The sequence below is a fragment of the Rhinolophus hipposideros genome (assembly GCF_964194185.1).
Source record: "Rhinolophus hipposideros genome assembly, chromosome: X".
In the NCBI taxonomy this organism is placed as follows: Eukaryota; Metazoa; Chordata; class Mammalia; order Chiroptera; family Rhinolophidae; genus Rhinolophus; species Rhinolophus hipposideros.
Window position 1 is genome coordinate 117,742,064 of NC_138046.1, and position 22,555 is coordinate 117,764,618.

A 22,555-nucleotide genomic window follows, 5' to 3' on the forward strand; every position below is an offset into this window, starting at 1 on the left:
GTGGGGGAAACATCCCATTTACAATAGCAATAAGAGCCCCATATAATTACAGGAGAAAAAGTTATTCCTCTTTAACCCAGTAATCCTCCTTCCAGGAATCTAATAATTTCCTGGAAAAACAAACCCAAAGTAGGAACAAAAGCTTATTATACAAGTGTTTATTCCAGTGCAATTTTACAAAGTTGAAAAAGAGTCAACCAAGTATCCAAAATAACAAGGGAATGAGTGTATATCTGAAAGTATACATAAGGAAATTGTTATAGATCTGAAAGATGGAATATTATGCAGGGTTATTTATAAAAGAAATATTGCAAATTTAAATGTTCATTACTCATGGACTGTTTAAATCAAGGTTTCTTAACCTTGGCACTTCTGACATTTTGGATGGATAATTCTTTGTTTTGAGGGGCTATCCTCAGATGTTTAGCAGCAGATTCTGCTACCCACCAGATGCCAGTAGCACCACCTACCTCCAGTTGTGACAAAAAACGTCTCTAGACATTTCCAACTGTCTCCTGCAGGGGAGAGGGCTGCCAGTTTGCCCCCAGTTGAGAACTAGTGTCTTAAATATATGTGTCATACAATGGTATACTGCATAGCCATTAAGAAGAATGTCACAGCTTTGTATGTCCTAATATAGAACAATCTCCATGATAGTTGGAAAGTGACAGAGGCGAGGTGCAGAATTGGCGAAGTGTAGGATTTGTTTAAAAAGCAAATATAAAGGTATGGGAAGACTATACCTTTTTTCTTTTTTGATGGTTTATTATCAGTTTTGTTGTGGTGAAGGCATACTAGTTTAGTGACTGATTACTCCCACAGACTACGTTGATACAAAGAAAATTACAAAGTTCATGTTTCAGTACCAAAAGAAGATGGTGCTTAGAGAAAAAACAAACACACAATGACATACAAATATATATTCACAAAGATGTTTTTAAATTTAGTGGTTTTTAGTATATTCATAAGATTGTGCAACTATCGCCACTGATACTAGAACATTTCATCACCCCAAAAAGAAAGCCTGTACCAGTTAGCAGTCACTGCATTCTCACTTCCCCCAATTTCTAGAAAGCACATTTTCTGTTTCTATTGGTTTGCCTATTTTGAACATTTCACATAAAAGGAATCACACCATATATGGTCTCTCATGTTAGCATGTTTTCAAGTTTCATCCACGTTGTAGCACGTATGGGTACTCATTCCTTTTTATGGCTGAGTAATATTCCTTTGTATGGACATACCACATTTTGTTTATCCAGTCATCTGTTGATGGACACTTGGATTGTTTCCACTTATGATTTTATTCTTGGGTATGCCTAAATTATCTCTGAAAGGATACCCAAGAAACTGGTAATGTACCTTCCAGGAAAGATTACTGGGTGATGAGGGAGGGCGGGAAAGAGTTAATTGTCACTCTAACCCCCATTTTTTGGGTACTTCTAGAGTTTCGAACTATGTCTATTGGTTAATTACTTAAAATATATTTTCAAAATGCCTTCTTCATATGCCATATTTTAAAATAAAAAGTATTCTCCTGGTTGTGAAGCTCCTGATGTTCACTTGCTCTCTAAGAACTCTTGCTGAGGCCTTCGACTTGGTTCTGACCCTCCACATAAAATTGACCTGATTTATGTTCTATTCCAGTCAACCAGATAAGCTAATAATATATGGCAATGCATAATGGGGAGGATGACCTAGGGACAGCTTCCTCTAAGAAATATTTGTGAACCATTAGAGGTTCCCATGAAATTTAAAAGCATTCAATTTAAAACCATAACTTTCACCTCTTCCACATATTCCATGGCTGAATGGAAATTAACATTTTGTGTGTGTGTGTGTGCGCGCATGCGCACACACGCTTCCATGTACTTGTGAGTTTAGAAATGGGTGTGGAGACAAAAAAATAAATAAAAAATAAAAAAGCCAATAGTTCGCGCGAGGGAAGTAAGAGAAAAAATAAACATGTGGGATTACATCAAACTGAAAAGTTTTTTCACAGCAAAGGAAACCATCAATAAAACAAAAAGGGATCCTACTGTATGGGAAAAGATATTTGCCAATGATATATCTGATAAGGGATTAATATCACAAATCTATAAAAAACTTACTCAACTCAACTCCAAAAAAACAAACAACCCAATTAAAAAATGGGCAGAGGACTTGAGGAGACATTTTTCTAAAAAGGACATACAGAAGGCAAGAAGACATATGAAGAAATGCTCAACCTCACTAACCATCAGAGAAATGCAAATAAAAACCACAATGAGATACCACCTCACTCCAGTCAAAATGGCTATCATCAATAAATCAACAAACAACAAATGCTGGCGTGGATGTGGAGAAAAGGGAACGCTAGTGCAGTGTTGGTGGGATTGCAGATTAGTGCAGCCACTATGGAAAACAGTATGGAGGTATCTCAGGAATCTGAAAATGGAACTACCCTATGATCCAGTAATTCCACTCCTAGGCATCTACCCGGAGAAATCCAAAACTCCAATTCAAAAATCTGTATGCACTCCTATGTTTATTGCAGCACTTTACACAATAGCCAAGATATGGAAACAACCGAAATGCCCATCGGTAGATGACTGGATTAAGAAGCTGTGGTACATTTATACAATGGAGTATTACGCAGCCATAAAGAAGAAAGAAATCTTATCATTTGCAGCAACATGGATGGATCTAGAGAACATTATGTTAGGTGAAATAAGTCAGAAAGAGAAAGACAAGTACCATATGATCTCATATATGGAATCTAAAGAAAAGACTATGTGAATGAACTAATCAGAAACAGTTTTGGGGACACAAAGAAAAAACCGAGAGTTGTTAGATGGGTGTGGGGGGGGGTTGGGGATAAGGGGAAAGGTGAAGGGATTTGGAAGCAGCTGGTAACCACAAGATGGCCTCAGGGTTTTTTTGAAAATTAATTTGGGGAAGGTATTCTATAATGTTGTAAAGATTTTGTTGGGTATCCGATGGACATGCGTCCTATTTGGGAGACCACCTCAGGGATACTGTGGATACCTGATCATGGCATTGTACACCAGAAGCTAAACATTAATGAATGGCAACTATAATTTTATATATATAATGTGATGGTTCAGTGTGAGGTCGGAGGGATAGTGGATGGGGGGAGGGGGGTTCACAGTGTGAGGGATATAAATGATGAACGTCTAAGTAGTACCTTGTCTTGTACACCTGAAACTAATAAAAAAAAATTCCCAACAACAACAACAACAACAAAATACCAGAAAAAAAGTATTACACAAATTCAAATTCAGCAGCAGCTAGGGTTTGTTTTCTCTCTTTCTTTTTTTAATCTTAGAAATTTCTATTTTGTGTTCTCTAAAGAAGTGGTGGAACATAAAAGTTTAAAGCACACATTTTTAACAGAATTTGTTAACAATTTTACTTAATGTTATAAAAATACAGAATCTACATTTTCAGTATTTTGTAAATCACAAAAACAAATATAATCATGCCCCTTTGTGAGTATCCCAGCTTATTGTTTTTCAGTAAAATATGTTTAACCTTCAAAAAAAAAAAAAAAGAAATGGGTGTGGAGGACTTCTAGTTGGCAGGAAAGTTAGAGAATGTTTAAGGAGGAGCAAGAGACCTCCGGTTAAAGAAGCTTCACATTCTGAGTGGGAAACTAGCACTTCTAACAGAAAGATCTGGGAGGGTTTCAGGGAAAATTTTGCCATTTAGGAAAGCCTTAAGAAATAAATTAGGTATGACTCTCTGGTCAGTTGTGGGAAAGATGGAAGGCATAGTGTGGGGATATACTAGAAACAGTGAGTAGTTCGTGTGCACATAAAAAGTGCATGTGTGTGGGGCGGGTGGGATCTAAGGCTATAGGTTGGGTCACTTATGCAGAAGGCCTTGAAAACAAAGCTCAATCTCTAGTTAAGAATGAATGGCCAATATTTTATATCCTGAAACTCCCAAGTTCAGGCAGTTGTGTTAAATTAGAACCGTATTTAGTCTAAAAGTTCAGCTTTTAGATTGCCAATGTCAGTGTTTCTCAACTGGGGGTGATTTTGCCCACATGTAAGTCATGTGGCAATTTCTGGACACATTTCTGGTTATACCAATAAGGGAGTGCTATTGCCATCTAGTGGGTAGAGCCCAGGAATGCTGCTGAACATGCTACACAATGCACAGACAGTTGCCAATGCTAAGAATTAAGCTCTGGTCTGTGTCAACGAGCATAGGTTACATGAGGGAAAGTAGCAGTGTAACTGAAGTACTCTAAGAAAGTAGTCCATATAAATTCCCAATAAATTTTCCCATATTCCCACCCTCCAATTAACAATTACAGACAGGAACCATTCATGTCTGAGAGACTGCATTCCTAGAGGTTTTTTTTTTTTTTTTAAGATTTTATTGGAGAAGGGGAACAGGACTTTATTGGGGAACAGTGTGCACTTCTAGGACTTTTCCAAGTCAAGTTGCTGTCTTTTCAGTCTTAGTTGTGGAGGGCACAGCTCATCTCCAGGTCCAGTTGCCGTTGCTAGTTGCAGGGGACACAGCCCACCATCCCTTGCAGGAGTCGAACTGGCAACCTTGTGGTTGACAGGACGCGCTCCAAGCAACTGAGCCATCTGGGAGCTCAGCGGCAGCTCAGCTCAAGGTGCCATGTTCAATCTTAGTTGTATGGGGCACAGCCCACCATCCCTTGTGGGAGTTGAGTTGAACCAGCAACCTTGTGGTTGAGAGCCCACGCTCCAACCAACTAAGCCATCTGGCCACCCGGGAGCTGAGCGGCAGCTCATTGACTTCATTCTAGTTGCGGAGGGCGCAACTCGCTGGCCCATGTGGGAATCGAACCGGCAGCCCCATTGCCCAGAGCTCACACTCTAACCACCTGTCCGCCCTCTAGAGTTCTTAAGTAGACAAATTGGAGGGGGGATGTAATTAAGACTATAAACCAGTCATTAAACATTCTTTGATGTCACCAAATATAAAATACTGATTCGTAAGTGAGGCTAAAAGTAAGTCCAAAATAAATTAACATAGATCATTACACAATAAAAAGCTTTTTGCAACTCTTCAATACTATTAGCAAAAGCTGCTTCAGAGTTATCCATCAGTAGACTCTTCGAATGAAATGCCTGACCTTATAGGATTAAACCCGAAGGACATTTGCCATGCAATAACATTAGCTACCAGTTTTATGAGAAACTTCACATGCTTTCTGTACATTATCTCTAAGCCTCACAACAACCCAGAAATGTAGGAATTGTTAGCTCTCTATTTTACAGATGAGGAAACAGAGGCTCTGAGAAGTGGTGACTTGCCAAGCTCACACAGTCCATACAAGGCAGGCTTGGGTGGACCCATCTGAACCCAGGCCCACACTTGACCAGTGTTTTATGCTCCTACTCCTTCTGGAACAAAGTTGCCTTTCAATACATCTGATATTGTCTCAATACATTGACACGTTACTACCATTAGAAATGAGATTGCATGGGTGACACAGATCCACAAACTGAACACCTCATGCTTTCTCTGTTGTTTACTGTGGGACCCAATGCTTTCATGGTTCTTGGTTCAGGGATCCCAATTATCCTGCCTGTCAGTGCAAAGTAACGCTCTCACTTCTCCCAACTTCCCGTATATGGGAAAAGGAATTAGGTTGGTTGACTGCCTGGATATTTAAGGACAATCACTTAACTTCTTGCAGCCACAGGGAGACCATTTGTGATCTAGTAATAACACAGTAATAAAATTGTGCTTTAATTGCTTATGACCTTTTATTACAACCTAAAAATTCTTTTCCTCCTTTTATATACCTTTTTGCGCCAGCCACCCCAGCTTTTCCCCAATATTCCATTCTTTTAAGGACCAGCTGGTAGGCTGCCTCCCCGATTCCTCCAGATTCTCCCTCATCAGAATTAATCTTCTGCGTTTCCACTGGACCTAATTGCACTTCTCTTTAACATTCACTTTTCTTATATGCATATTTTAGTAGTGTTCCCCCTGCTAGAGTGGTAGCTCCCTGAAGGTGGGGAAGGGGTGATCACTGTGTTCCTTTTGGGTGATTTCTAACTTCCTGCTTATGAGTTCGTGATTACATTTTTCCCTTGTGCAGGCTGAAAGGAAAGGAAAAAAAAGGAAAGAAAGACAAACAGAGATTAAGAATTATTCCAAAATATAAAGGTTATTTTAAAAAGATGAAAGACAAAAAACTGGCATTCCCATGTCAGGCCCCCTTATTATAAATTGTGTTATTGCTTCTTGAAGTCCAAAATTATGAGAATTGTGGCCCAATGACATCAAGTACAATGAACACATTCACTAAAAGTTTGAGAAATTAAATCCTTATAATGAATTGATTGAATCAGGGAATAATAATGCACCCATCAAAAAGTATCAGCCACTTAATTAAATTGTTATTATAATGAAATCTTAACAAAATATTAAAACAAGAGGAAAACCTACATGATTCCCTTAAACCTCTCTTTCTGAAAGAGCCCTGTGAGCCCCAAACCTGTCTGGGACCATGTGTGCAAGGGAGCGTTTTCAGGCGCTTCATTCTTAAGTGTCTGTCTTGACAGCTTTTAACTACAGACTGTACAGAGCAGTAAAACCTCCCTCTACACCGCAACACAGCTCGTCCCTTGATGACTAGATGGCACTGTGCCATACAAACACACAGTCTTTAAGCAGAGACACTCGCATATGCTAGAAGACATGGTTATCAGTGGATCTATTATCGAAACATATCAGTGAGGTCTATAGAAAAACAGTGAGAACACATTGTTAGGATCAGCAGAGGGCGCTCTTAAGCAGCAGTACTTCTAACAGCCACCCCGACACCCGCCTCTCCGTGTAGACCCAACACATTTGTATGGGGGAAATTTGGGTAACCTAGAAGTTGGCAAACCATTCACCTGAGGCTCTTTCAGTACAACAGGGAAAATAAAACAATGGACATGAACACCTTGACCACAGACTTACAAGGTGTAGGTGGTATCAGTTAAGAAGCTGGCCTGATGATTACATGGGGAGCCAGGGGTACTTTGTCTGAAAGTAATGTTTTCACCAAAACATTAATTCTGAGTGGGGTTTGAAGGGGAAGGGCATTCCTGGCTCTAGGGGTTCTACAAGCAGCCGGAAGTTTCTGAGGGAGTCTGCAATCCAGCTCGCCTGATAGTTTGGGAAACGGTTGTCAGAAACTTAATGTGCATGTGAGAAATGTTATTCAGAACGAAAAGAAAATCAGTAGATTTGGGAGACTTTTGAGAATAGGAGCAATGGAAAAATATAAAAGGAAAATGGCCTTTCAGTCAGCTGTTCTTTTCTGTGTAGTTAGATATTGTTGAGTAGAACTCTTCAATATCCACACCAAAGAAGGAGCCCATCATGACCTCATTTGAGGATCCTGTGTCTGTCTGTCCTTCCATCAACCTCTTCACTTTGCCCAGGAACGATGAGGCCTAAGCTTTCTGTCTGTGTGTAATAGCACAAGGACCCTTTCTTTGGCAGAGGAGGCCATGTTGCCTTAAAGCCCTCACACTTGAGGCCTTTAAGTCCTAGCTGCTCCTGCAACTCCCATCACATCTCTCCTTGAGGGCTAGCACCATGCTCACAACACATCCATTAATGCCAGAGCGATGTCAGCATTTGTGAGGCAACATGGGAGGGTGAAATAGTTTTATTATCAGAGATGGAGAATGTTAATGTAAGTCCTTGCTCTGCTGTTATTAATGGTGTAACCTTCATCACACCAAGCCCCATGTTTTCATTAATAACATGTAGATAGTAATATATTTCCAGGGTCAGATGCTTTGTAAACGCTGACATGCTATACAAACACAAGATACTGCTATTCATTCATTCATTCATTCATTCATTCAACATATCTTCAGTGCCAGCAACATGCTATAGCCTTCAGGGAGGTAACATTCTCTTAGGAAAGAGACAATAAATGAATAACCAAATATATAATAGAGTGTCCTTACATGAAAAGGCTGGGAAGAAAAAACAAATCAGGGTGGGAAGATAAAGAATAGATTGACCAATATGATGGGGTGGTTGGGGGCGGCCTCTCTTAGGCAGTGGCATTTGAGCAGAGGCCTGAATGAAGTGAGGAAGCAAACCATGAGAATATCAGGGGAAATACATTCCAGAAAGCACGAGTGAGGACCTGAGAGAGGACCCACTAATGGGATCTCTGCCCCACCGGAAGTGTGGCAGATGTGCTAATTCTACAACTCACTGAACACTTGTTATGTGCCAGGCGCTTTGTACACATTACCCCACACTCGGTGAGCTCATCTTCTAGGTCCACGTTTTCACGTACAGCAACTGAGGCTCTAAGAAGTTAATGGACTTCGCCCCACATCTCACACCTGGTAAATGGCAAACCCGAGGTTCCAACTAGGGCCCCAGAGCCCTGAGACAGGGCACCAGGGGGCAGTGTGGCAGGAGTCCCTGAAGCATTGAAGCCTCTGCAGGATTGTGGCAGGAAGTGTCAAGGCAGGACCCATTAGAGCTTTAAAATATTTAAATTTGCCCAAGGGCTGAATACCTAAATCATGGTTTGGTTATCAAACCACCTTTTGGCACTTGTGAAAGTGTTTATGCAGGGCTGGGATTGGATGAGCCAATTTAATGGGGTGATTTTCCAGGTTTCTCAGTGATTGCTGAAGTAATTACAACTTTATTTTCTGTAAAATAAGTTGGGGCCTTAATTGTATAGATTCAAACGTTATGTTTCTGTCTTTGAAGACCAGTTAGCTGCTTTTATTATGCAATATGTTCCTTGCTGGCCTCTTTCATCAGCTATGACCTCAATGCGTTGTTTCTTTCCTCTTTTTCCTACTCAGCTACCAAGAGAAAAAAAAAACCCACCATTTTAGGGCAAATGGAAATTAAAGGAAAACGTAGTTTTATCTATAACATAGACTTTTTGATTTAAAGAATGTCTTGCATCTATAACAATAAATGCGCTTATCACACTCTTCCTTCTAAATACCAGTCAGAAAGGAAACAATAAACTACATTCTCTCTTGTGCTGTAATTCTTCAGAATTAATTTATAGCTCTTTGAGGTACACTTTTCCTAAATTTCACATTGCAAATGACACCTTTCTTTCCTTGCTGTTGTTGGTTTGTGTCCTTCCAAATGCAAACATACAAAGAAATACGAACTGACAAAGAAGCAAAAGTATTTATTATAGTAGAGACCCATGGAAAGTTTAGGAGGAAAGGACGAAGCAGGACCAGGAAGCATGGCAAATCCTTTAAGAAAACACCTGTTTCAGATTACACAATTCTAATTAAACAGGCGCAACTCTTAAATTTAAACATAACACTCCCCAATCCGTTAACCACCCACGGCAATTCTCCAGGTGTTTGCGATTATGTAATGTACTAAAAAATCATCTGGATTGTGTCAACTCTCAAAGTACTGCTTGAGTTTTTAAAAAATCCTTTCCAGGCATCAATTTATACTTAAGATCTCAGTGTAGCATTTATATCACTTTAGCAAAAATAAATAATAAATTTTTAAAAATAATAAAAGTCAGTGGTTTCTTTGGTTTCTGATTTTTCCCCCCAAAGGCTAATAAGTATGGTTTTTGCTTTAAGTAGTAAAAGGTAAGCATTACGGGCTCAGCAAACTTCATTGACCAGACATCTCTAATTCAAATTTTACAGTATTTAGGACGGGAGAAATGATGTTTACTTTTGTATTATTAGGGAAGAGAGGATATTCACACTGCAAAAGTAGAGGAAAAGGGGATAACTGTTTTCTCAGTTTTTAAAAACAGTGTTGGAATTACTCTGAAATAAAATTTGCAAAAAATAAACTTTTCTTGCTGTCCACATAAATATTCATCTTTAAATGAGTCATGCTCACCACAATTTACTTTTTAAAGTTGCCTGACATACTTTGAGATGATTAACAATTTGAAGGCCCCTAGGCTTGGATAATTGAAAAATCTTTGGGGACGGAAAGAATATGATTTGAAAGACTCCTTTGAGAACCCAAAGGAGAGCTTCAGCCCAAACAGAATGAAAATTGCCTTTATTATGCAGTTATTTTAATTAAAAATGCATGCAGAACAGGAAAAGGAAAGCAATTCTAGACACCACTCCTGATAGTTGGGCTGCTTGTTTGAAATTTGGAAGCATTTTGTTTGTCTTCTTAAATTTTCAAGCTTTGTATTGGGTCCTAAGTGCTTAATTCCTATTTTGGCCCTCTATAACAATTCTAGATCTTTTCCACTCAGTAGCATATTAAAGTCAGAGCCAGCTATATTGTGTTCACACATAATATGGAGTTATTCTTCAGATTCTTAATGTTTTCTCTTGTGTCTCACTGCCTTCCTGTCCAGCCCCAGTATACTGAAGCAGGGAACAAATATGTAGGTTTGCCCGCTTCTATGCAGAATAAAGCACATCACTTATTTTCGTTCACTGATTAGTGGCAGCATCTTTATATATTTTTCAAAATAAAAAAAGTTGTTTCCTTTGTAAAAAAGTAAACTATTTATTCCAGATAACCCAAACTATCAGAAAAGTGCAATTCCGTCATCTAGAGATGACCACTGTTCACATTTTGCTGTGGGTCCATCCGGGCATTTCCATGACTGGATACATTTCAATGTTATTGAAATGAACCCATTTAAGTGGATTGTTGCATTTAACCACTTTAAATAAAATTACTGTCCTGTAACCTGCTTTTCTGCTGAAATGATACTTTGTTTTTCTGTGTCAGTAAATAGCGATCTATATTACTTTTTAACAGTTGTATACATAATGTAACTTAATTTAGCTAAGTGTGTCCAAAATCCGTCACCCAGATTGTTCCTGTCTTTTTGCTATTATAATAAGCATTGCAAAGACAGGTTTGTGCAGACATTTTGTATTCTTGTTATTTCCTTAGATTTAAATCTTAGAAGTGTATTTTTTACATTTAAATCCTTCATCTATTTAGAACACGTTTCTGTGGGGGCTTACTCTCTTTTCTCAAATGGTCAGTCATTTGTTCCAGTACCATTTATTGGAAAATGCCTCCTTGCTCACTGATTTGAAATTGCTGTCATCATATGTTAACTTCTCATACAAATGGGTCTCTTCTATTTCTATGCCAGTGTTGCACTGTTGCCATTACTATAGCAAGTTTCCAGGTGGAGGTTTTAGACTTAAAATCTAGTCAGGGTTCTTTAGAGAAAGGGAACTAGTAGGGTATACAGAGATAGACGTAAGAGGAGGTTTATTGTAGGAATTGGTTCAGGTGGTTATGGAGGTGGAGAAGTCTCATGATTTGCCTGCATCTGCAAGCTGGAGACCCGGGAAAGCTGGTAATTCAGTCTGAGGCCGAAGGCCTCACTTGCTAACACTTTTCTCTACACATTTTCTGTGGAAAAGGTGAACTCTTCATCGCTACCCAACTCCTACTTTTTCTTCTGCTTGTTTTTTCAAAGGTATCTTACCTCTTGGAAGGGGGCAGCATGGCCCATGAAGACTTCTGTGGACACTTTGGTCAGTTGAACCCAGGCGACCTGCAGGTATGGCCGAGGACAAGGCATCGCTGATGGTTTAATGGTGTTTGGGTGTGCATGCTTGCCATCACCCCCTGCCAGTACATTCACGCTTTCCTCCCTCTCTCTTATATCTTTGACTTCTCCATTCTTTGGCTCCTCCACTCAACCTAGAAACCTGAACAGGTCTCTTGTATTCCTCTCACTTTTCTTTCAATCACTTTTTAGCTCCCGCTTGCTCTTTCTCTTACGTTTCTCAAAAGAATAATCAAGAGTGACTATCTCAACTTCCTCATCTTCCATTTTGTCCTTCACTCACTGAAATCAGGATTGACCTCTCAGCACCCCAGAACCTTTACTGAAACCGTTCAGGTAATGGTCACTCATGATGTCCTAATTACCAGATTCAGTGCACTGGTTTCAGTCTTCATCTTTCTAGACCTTTCTGCTGCACTTGAGACAATTTACTTCCAGCTCATTTGCAGGGGTAGTTGTGGTCATTTAAGACAATAACCCAAAGCCCGCCACCATTCTATTCTTGTCTGAGACACGAGAATTAAAAATCCCCAGAAAATGCCTGGGTCATCTTTACTGGTTTTGTAAGTCTGAACTCGATATCAGCTACTTTTTGGGATCATTGACATATTTGGTGGAATGATAACTGCAAATATTTGACTCGTGGTATTTCAATGGACATGAAATTTAAAGGCAGAAACACAAAAGGACAAAGAGGTGTGGCCAAAAGTCAACAGTAACCTCGCATTGGAGCAGAACATACAGTGGAGACGGCCTACAAAGGAGGCGATATGATGGCCGGTTGAGTTCTGACCAAGGAAGTGGCAATTGTCCTGCCCTCTGTGCAACAATTCTAAAGTGTGTCTGCATGGATCCCAGTGGGATTGACACCCTGGTGCCCACAGATGTAACTTACCCATTAAATGCCCCTTGCCTAGCACACTTTCCCTACACTTCCCTATTTGTGCTTTCTGTATCTCTTTCCAAATGAACTACCTGCACTGATCCTTGCCTCAGGATCTTCTGTGGGAGAACCTAAGCTGAGATAGGCAGGAAACCTATCCATCGTGTTCCGTCCTTCATCCCCAAAGCCCGAGGTTAGTGTCTAGGGCTGGCCCCTAATATTCTCGCTCTTTTTTAAAAAAAATGAATTTTATGGGGAACAGTGTGTTTCTCCAGGGCCCATCAGCTCCAAGTCATTGTCCTTCAATCTAGTTGTAGAGGGCACAGCTCAGCTCCAAGTCCAATTGCCATTTTCAATTTTTAGTTGTGGAGATCACAGTGGGACTTGAACCGGCAACCTTGTTGGTTAGAGCACGCGCTCTAACCAACTGAGCCATCCGGCTGCCCCTCTGGAAGCTCAGTGGCAGCTTGTTGTCTTCAGTCTAGTTGTGGAGGGCACAGCTCACTGGCCCATGTGGGAATTGAACCAGCAACCCTGTTGTTCAGAGCTCTCACTCTAACCAGCTGAGCCACCCCACTGCCCCCTAATACACTCTGTGTGTGTGTGTGTGTGTGTGTGTGTGTGTGTTTATTGGGGAAGGGGAACAGGACTTTATTGGGGAACAGTGTGTACTTCTAGGACTGTTTTTTTTCCCAAGTCAAGTTGTCCTTTCAATATTAGTTGTGGAGGGTGCTGGGGTGCTGTTCAACTTCAAGTTGTTGTCCTTCAGTCTTAGTTGTGGAGGGCGCAGCTCAGCTCCAGGTCCAGTTGCCATTGCTAGTTGCAGGGGGCGCAGCCCACCATCCCTTGCGGGAGTCGAGGAATTGAACCGGCAACCTTGTGGTTGAGAGCCCACTGGCCCATGTGGGAATCGAACCTGCAGCCTTCGGAGTTAGGAGCATGGAGCTCTAACCACCTGAGCCACCGGGCCAGCCCCCTAATACACTCTTAATAAAGAAATAAAGGAATGCTTGAAGAATCTGTACAATAGTAGAGGCAAGTAGTGAGGGCTCCTTTACCAGAATTGAGCAAACAGAGACTCAAGTCACCCATCCATGGTATAGTAGATACTGTGGGCCTGTGCATGTGTCCTCCAGCTGCTGTGAAAATCATCTGCTGATGGCTCACAACCACATCACACGCTGGACACTGCCCTCCGTAGCAGAAACTGCCTCTCCCAAGGCTGTGCTCCCTACTGAAGGGGGACCCAGAGTCACTGCTGTGCTGATGTGAGGGAGAAAAAAACCTGGCCACTTCCCCGCAATTTGGGGCAATTCTGGAGCTTCATCCAACTCCAGGCCTCCCTGTTGGATTGACCAAGGCCACCATTGTAACTGCACTGTTGGCTGGCTTCTCCCCCTGCCCAATCCTGCTTCTTTCACTTAGTGTGTTCCCGAGAGCACTCCCCAATATACTGTTTGCTTGCATCTCCCCATAATCAGTGCTCAATCAAAGACTCAGGGAGTCCAAAGAGAGGCTTCTTCGATTTGTGTGAATTTCAGATCTGATGCTTTGAGTTCAGATGTGAACAGTAGAACACGTTGGGAAAACTGGGAAAGGTTCTAGTCATTATTGTTTTGTTATTCTGCATGATGCCCAGGGACCATGAAGGAAGCACTTGTAAGGTGCTTCACGCAGTTGCCATTTTGCAATAGTCCCCCCTGCAGACTTGTTCGAGGCTGGGTTACATTTCCCTGTTGGTGTGGTGTTTGCAGTGGATGACCGCGGGCCGGGGCATTCTGCATGCCGAGATGCCATGCTCAGAGGAGCCAGCCCATGGCCTGCAACTGTGGGTTAATTTGAGGAGCTCAGAGAAGATGGTGGAGCCTCAGTACCAGGAACTGAAAAGTAAAGAAATCCCTAAACCCGCTAAGGACGGTGTGACAGTTGCTGTCATTTCTGGAGAAGCCCTGGGTATAAAGGTAAGCCATACTGTTGTGTATTTGTGAAAACTGAGATGGTCATTGACATAAGGCTGGCCCCATCTGGGTTGTCAACTCTCCCTGGGTTTATCAGAGTTCATGTCCCATGGGATGGACTTGCTTCCTGGAGGCAGAAAAAGTGGAACCTAAGGGGACCTCACATTTTTTTTGTCACGTGCAAACTCACAGTGTTAGAAAAATTACAAGAAAGAAAGCCCATATTAAAAATTTGGTCAAAAAGCAATTTTCAAGGTATATTTTAATATGCATGCAGATTTAGCCTCTTTCCTTTTACGTATAATACAGTTTTATAGGTCCTTGGAACTGCAAGATCACCAACTTGAGGAAACAAACAGAAAACAAAGCCAGCTCCACTCCCTAGAGATTTAAATTATTTATGTCCAATTTAGTTAGTAAGGAAAGCACACTGATGCATCATAGAAAGATTCTTTTTAAATTAATTTGAACATTTTTTCATCCCATACATGCTATTTCCTGTGCATTCTTATCAAATGAGACGTTATCACATTTCAGTTTAGGGTCCCACCTTTTTAATCAAATACGATCAATGGAGGCTAAAGATTATGGACAGATTCGTGGTGGGAAAAGGGTATGGGAGCCCTGTGTTAATTGCACACGAGACGTGCTGCTGGGAAGGCCAAGTTCCTCACACTGGGAGGTACTGGACAGCTGGGAAGTGAGCTGGGTGGCTTGGTCCCTTTGGTATCGTTTCCCAGAGGCAGACCCCAAGATGAGAATTCATGTGCAAGTAATTTTAAAGGACATGTACCCAGGGGAACAGAATAAGGAACCAGAACAGGGAAGGGCAGGGAACCAAGCAAGGGTGTCATCTCAGGCAAAGTCCCAAAGAAGACGTGGACTCTGGAGGATCCACTGCCTCCTCCAGGCCGCCCCGCTCCTGGCTAGGCAGTTGCGCTTTCACATTCCATTACCCAGTCATGACTCGTGGCCATTGCATTTGGGGTAAGGGGCAGAGAAACAGTTAAAAGGGATCTGAGGGGGATCTGGGAGTGGCCCCAACACCCAGTTCCACACAGGCCACCTGAAGTTGAGAGCATCAAACAAATTGGGAACCACATTGCCACATTGCCTGTGGGCAACCAGCACTTTATTTTACACACTAATTTATGTAAATCTAAGTTTTGTTTAGGTTCACCCACAGGGATAATGGCTTGGCAGTGGCTACTAGCCAGCCACTCAGTGGGGTGCATTTCATGGGTAACAGATTGGTCGTGATTATTGGTTGGGACTTATGGGGTTACATATTTCCTGCACTATTATCACGGTTCTTTACCTGTACCAGGCCTGTACCAGGCCTGGTGCGTGCATTATTTCGTTTTGTGTTTCCAGTGTAAATAGAAGTAATTGAAGAAGAAAAGAATCAAAATATGCTCCCTATTAAATATAAACATACATATATATATATAAATATTTTCACATTCCTATATACATACATATATACATATGGGGCCAAAAATGTTTACACATTTTAAGAAAGGAAAAATCTGTATTAAAATTGTAATAATGTATACCAATAACAAAAGATGAATACAAGTCACATTTGACTTCTGTAATTGCAAGAGGTGCTCAAAGTGGTTCCCATCAGTGTAATTTTAATACAATTTTTTCCTTTCTTAAAATGTACATCCATTTTTTGGTACCCTCTGTATGTATATATATGCCTGCCTGCTCTCTTTGCCCCACCAGGCTTATGGCTTAGTACTTTGCAGTTAGAAATGCAACCTTTTATTGTGTTTCTGTGATTCATTTCTGTTTTACCAAGTACTGGGCAGTGCTCTCTTAAGATGTATGGTAAGAGTTTGCTTCCCTTCAGCGTCACAAAGGACAATTCAGATTCTGTGGGGTCTTTCTGATAGAAGGCAAAGGATGTCGCTGTGTGTGGAGTCAGGCAGGGCTGTCTAAGGAGAGCTGAATTCATACAGCCAAGAAGCTGCTCACTCTGTTTCCTGTGGGGCTTTTCACTCTGTTTGCAGGACTCAGGTTCTAGGGGCATATTGAAGGATTTCCCCTGTCCACTTCAACCAAAGCACAAGGCTTCGTGCAATTGCTCTTAAGATTTCCGTTATGAAAGAGCTGAATTGTCTGCAGCTAAAATGAGAAATTAGACCACTGGTTTAATAGATAAGTGAAGTCAGCAATATCACGAATCTTAGAGTTTCACAACTGCTTCTCATTTATAGAAAACACAGTGCAATTTTAATGTCCGCACCAATTCCAATTACAGGCAGAAGAACATTTTAAAGCACTTCCAAACAGCAGACCACATGGTCTTGCAGTCACAACAAGAATTAGCGACCAGAGGTAATATTTTTTTTTTCAGTAATTTTTCCTTTTTATTGCTGGTGGTGTTGAGGTAATATTTTAACTTTGTAAAATAACGTTTTAGTACCTGCTGACCTCTATTTTATTGTGTCAAGTAAAATCTCTGAAGTGAATTACATTCTCCTAAGTCTGATCACTATGAGAACATTTTAATAAGGAACTCTTGGAACCCCATTTAGCATTGATTTGAATTTTGAGAGGCAGTGTGCTGCTGTGGGTACCAGTATGAACTCTGGCAATAGATGGCCTGGATTAGAATTCCCACCATGAACTAGCTGTGTGGCCTTGAGCAAGCCTCTTAACCTCTCTGTGCTTCAGTGTCCGCCTCCTTAAAAAGGGTTGCTGTGAGGATTGGGGTTTTTTTTTTTTTATACATTAACCTATCAAAACAGTGCCAGATACATGGCAAGCACCACATAAGTAGTAGCTGTTACTATGATTGTTTTGATTACTTTCTGTTAACGTGGGCAGGAACTGGGCTGAGATTTGTGATTGCCGTCTATGCTAAAAGGACTTGCTGTCGTTTGGGAAAGGTAATTAATCTGCTCTGTAGAAAGACACCAGCGTCGGTCAGTGTAAAGATGGGGGGACTATTGACCATTTTTTTCTGGCTCCCATAAGAAACATAGTTTTCTACATCTGAAGCCTTACTATCTGCTCACCTAAGAATGATTAGACCTTTAAAAAGTCTAGATGTACCATAAAAACAAACTGAAGATTATTTTATGTTAAATTACCAGAGAATATACCTTTTAAGAGATTGATGTGCTTCTAACCAATAGTCAACAGCAACTCCCCTCCTGCAACTAAAATGTCTAGAACATGGAATTAGTGACCATTCCAGCACTTCTCCAACTTCAAAATTCATGATTACCTGGGGATCTTCTTAAAACGCAGATTCTGCTTCAGGTGGTCTGGGCAGAGTCTGAGCGTCTGCATTTCTAACCACTCCCAGGTGATGAGGAGGCTGTGGTCCAGGGACCACTATTTGTAATGCGTGTAATGACTATGGCATCTAAGACACGGGGGATTACTCATCATGAGGACCAGTTTGATTATGCGCCTATAGAAGATGTTTTAAGGTCCAATTCTGTGGCTTTTGGCAAATCTCGTTTAATTTTTCTGGGCTTCATTTCCTATATCCACAAAAAAGATGAGGGGGTTTTGTGCAAAATGCTATAAGCTTTTTGTAATAACTCAACTGTCCTTTTGATATTCCCAAGTGTGACGATGTGTTCCTGCTTCTCAGTTTAGATGTGTCAGCCCTTGGGAAGCTATGGCCAATCTTGAACAAGATGCTGCCAGAATAGCATAGTCTAAAAGTGAAGGCTGAAAGAGGGAAAAGATAAAAATGAGATACTTTGAATAGTTTCTGTCACTTCTGGAAGGTCAAAATCACATGTTTATTTCATGAGACTATGAAATTCTCCAAACCCCATTCCATCCTTATCAGGCAGCCAATCAGCAATATTTATTGCCAGTTCTCTCTGGAACATGACTCTTTTTCCAACAAACGCTGCTGTTTTAAATTCCATTATGTCAGAAGCAAGCCTTAAGGAGGCCTCAGTCCCACTGGGGTCAAAAAAAGGCAATCTGGAGCCAGACTGCTTGCGTTCAAGGCCAACTCCACCACTGACTAACCTTAAAGAAGTCTCAGCGTTCTCATCTGTAAAATGGAGAGAATTATGACCCAGAGGGTCATTGGGAGGATTAAATTGGTTAATGTGTGTAAAGAATTTAAAACAATACCTGGTGCAGAGGAAGCCTTCTATAAATGGCTGTTCTTTTTACTTCATTGCAAAAGCTTTGTATAGTGTTCACGTGGCCTGCATATGTAACAAAAGAATCTTCCTTCTCATGGATAGACTGTATATTCATGTATTGGATGGTAACCCAAAGTTCAAAAATTCAATTTCCAAAAGAGTTTACCAAGTATCTCATGTCATTCATTCAGATCTTGCTCATCATGGTGCCCCGCCCCCCCCCCCCCCCCCCCCCGCACCCGAAACAGTCTGTGATACATAAAGACAACCAGTAAATACTTTCTGGGTGCATACTTGACATCATTAAAATGTAAATGAATGCTGGTATAAGAGAAACTGGGGTAAAGTAGAAAGCAGATAAGACAATATAGGGGTTAAGAATGACTGCAATAAGCTTAATATGAGCTAACTGAAGAGGTGAGAAAGCAATAAAATTAGCTAAATTAAATTTTAAAATAAAATAAACTATTTAAGGGATTAGGAAGTAGGGAAATAAACACCAGATTGATTTTTTTTCTTTAAATTTGAATACTAGGCTGTTTTGCAAGACTCGAAATGTTCCCTGCAGGTTTCTTAAGTTCAAGCAGTGACAACAATGAGAAGCCGAGGTTTGGGGGCTTGTGGTTGGTTCCCCTTGGGGGTCCACAGGCAGGTGTCTTGTCTACTTTAGCATCTTTCCTGTGGGTTTTCAGGGCGTGGATTGATATCCAGTAGGGGACATACTACCTTTCAACAGTTCCCCGCCCCCCACCCCAGGCATTGGAAGACCCCGTGTCCCTCAGGCAGTTCTCTCCCAGTCAAAAAGCAATTTGCCCACTAAGCAGCCTGTACTGGTTATGGGTTGGCACGAGATTTCTAACCAAATCTGCGATTGTCACCTCCAATTTGGAGAGCTGATGGAATGTCCGAGCTGTAGCAGACCATTGGTGTCACACACACACTTTTTCCTAGACCAGGAACAGCCGAGAAACTTGAGAGAAAACCATATTTCCAGCTTTTGTTTTCTCCAGGAAACTTTAAGGGCAGAATGTCATTTGAAACACTTTCTCACCAATATATTATACAATTTTGCTAGTATCCCTTCAATTATAGTTTGATTAAAATATAGAGTTTGTGTGGCTTTCAGGGAAATACTTTTATAGCATGTCCAAATGGCCTTAGGTTTTGGCAATCAGAATACCGGACAGTAAACTTAGAACGTTTTTGCGTTGTACCTATTTCTCTATTTCAGGGGAAATTGGAATTCATTGACTGTATCCACCACATGTTAAATGGATCTTGCCTACTTTGCAGTTAACTCCATATTCTCAGCTCTTCCCTTCACCTGCCCTTTTGAGTTTGCGTCTGTTCACTTTGTGACATGAATAGACCTGGCCCCCTCTCACAGGAGGCCTCTCTTTCCTTCCCAAGCTCAAAGAACAACTTCTCAAAGTAGCATTTAAAAAACTACTTAATCGTAAAAACAGGTAGCACAGGCATACTTTTGTTCCCCCTTTTTTTTTGTCTTTGAAGTATTCCAGCATGTTCATGGGTCTAGTTCGAAAAAGAATGATGCAGTCTCCTAATGGTTGTGTGTGGAGGGCGGGGGCAGTGGGGGAGAGAGAGGGGGACAGTGGGTTTCTGACAAAGGGAGCTTGAGATAACAGGCTCCAGCTGTCCCGAGAGCAAGCAGATGGAAAACAACACTTACTCAGAAAAGAATCCTCCCTTCCAAATGCCTCACTGTTGATATATTTTACTTATAGATCAGAGTACTCTGTGATAGACATAAAATCTTAAGATTTTAAAAATGCTCCTTTTGGGCTGAGGGGTGTGGTAAGGATAGACCTGAGACTTCTCTCAGTATGCCTTTTTTATTTTCTGAAAGATGCAAATATTTACATATTTAAAACATCCAGTTAAACCAGAAAAGGGAAAAAGCCCTCAAATCTGCAAATTAAAAACAAATGGAAACAAATGAAGAGCCTAACATTTGTGTAAACATATCAGCAACATAACCACACAGAGGAAATATTTATTTTAAAGGCTTTTAAACATAATTTTCTGACTGTACATTTTAGTGGGATATAACCTAAAGACAAAAAGAAAGGCATAAAAATTATTAACTTCACTCTGTAGTTTTATTGTTCGTGTCAGCATTACAATTTTAAAAGTTTTGTGTGTATTGTGAAACAAATGAGTGAATTAATATTTTTAGGAATCAGGATTTTCAGTGTAAGAAAAATAAGTTCCAATACAAAACAAAAGAGCTAAGAAAAATTCTGTAATATTCAATGTTACATTAAATATAAATGGACATTTAAAAAAAAATGGATGGCCATTATCTCTCTAAGGCAGTTTCTAGAAACCTAATACATTTGATGATTTGAGGAATCCAAGATTTTTAACAATGCAATTCTATGTTTCTTTCTGATAACAATTTTATTTTCCTCTGGTTTTTATTTCCATTGACTTTTCTTTTAGGGTTCACGTTTAATTAGATGCTATGAGGAATACTAAAAAGAACGTCCTGCCTAAGAAATTCATAATCACCCAAATGAATTCTGGCTGAATTTCCCTTTTGACACAGGGCGAGGGGAAAACGGCACTTGGGGAAAAGGATATTGTAAAGGGCAAAGTCCTATAAAAATGTGGAGCTCAGGATTTCACCAACTCCGTCTCCCTGCTGCTTGTTCAGAAGAGTCCAGCCTACATCCCCTCTCTCTGGTGAAGCCTTCTCAGTTGCCCTACATCCACACAGCCATCTGTCGTCTTCACAACCCATGAGATTTGGGGACTGGCAGTTATTTCATTCACGTGTCCCATTTCTCTATGAGCTGTATTTATTCAGTCATTAGACACCTGCTGTGTGCACATTGTGCAGTGCCCTAGAGATATGCTGTGAATAAGATACAACTACTTTCATCAATTAAAGTCACAGTCGAGCTGGGGAGAGAAACTGAAACATTAGAAGTATAATGTGATACAAGAAATGCTAAAGCAGCAGGAGGTAAAGCTTGCATGGTACTCCAGAGGAGAGACAATTGATTTTTCTTGTGTGGATGGAGGGAGGGAAAGAAGAGAGATGGGGCCAGGGCTCATGTCTTACAATGGCTTGTATAAAAGGCTTGGATACTGTGTTTCCCCGAAAATAAGACCTAGCCGGACAATTAGCTCTAATGAGTCTTTTGGGGCAAAAATTAATGTAAGACCCGGTCTTATATCATATAAGACCTGGTATATTATATTATTATTATTATTATTTTATTTTATTTTATTAAAGGCCCGGTCTTATATTATAGTAAAATAAGACCGGGTCTTATATTAATTTTTGCTCCAAAAGACGCATTAGAGCTGATTGTCCAGCTAAGTCTTATTTTCGGGGAAACACGGTAGTAGGAGTGCAGTAACTATTTGGAGATCATGATGGGCTGCATAGGCCACCAGATCCTGGTGGGGTTGCGACAGGGCAAAAGGAAATGATGCAAAATATTGGGCTGAAGGGAAATCCAAGACCAAGTTTGTCTACTCTTGTAGTTTGCCTAAGGCTGACCTTGGTTGTGTGTATATTCCGGCATTCCTCTCTCCCAGGATTTTTCATAGCATGCTCTGAGGTTAAGGTGGAGCGGGGTGCTGTGTGCAGTTCTGTCTCATCTTGAATTTCACAAAGTAGTTCATTCTGTGGGACCTGCACAACACAGACACTGTACCCTGAGCAGATGATCAGTATCATTCCACAGACAAGTGCAAAACTTGCTTCTGATTCAGGGTTGCGAATTAGGTCTGTCAGTCTTGTTTTGTAAATAGGAGGACACCAGAGAAATGCACCCTGCAACTTCAAAGACTTGTCCTGTGGTAGGCAGCCATAGTTGGCACTTCATTTGCAGTTAGGAATGTTCAAATAAACACTGCTCAGCATCTGATCAGATCAAGGCAGCCCACTCACCCCAGAAATACCATTCTTGGTGTGCACAAAGGGTGCCAGATGTTCTTATTCTTTCAAGATGTCCCTGCTGACCTCATTACCTAGGAAGTACATTCCAGTGGTGTCGACAAGCCCTCTTCTGCCAGT

The 22,555-nt window shown here is 40.8% G+C and overlaps 1 protein-coding gene across 3 annotated transcripts in view; it reads left to right on the plus strand.

The window, feature by feature from the left end:
• PIR (pirin) overlaps positions 1–22,555 on the plus strand; it is a 91,545-nt gene that overhangs the window by 18,300 nt on the left and 50,690 nt on the right. For 2 of the 3 annotated variants that reach the window (XM_081043608.1, XM_081043609.1), the window contains exons 4-5: positions 11,441–11,524; positions 14,171–14,377. In XM_081043608.1, coding sequence (XP_080899734.1) covers positions 11,441–11,524; positions 14,171–14,377 — 291 coding nt within the window. The remainder of the gene's footprint in view (positions 1–11,440; positions 11,525–14,170; positions 14,378–22,555) is intronic. The other variant, XM_081043610.1, reaches the window with a different exon arrangement.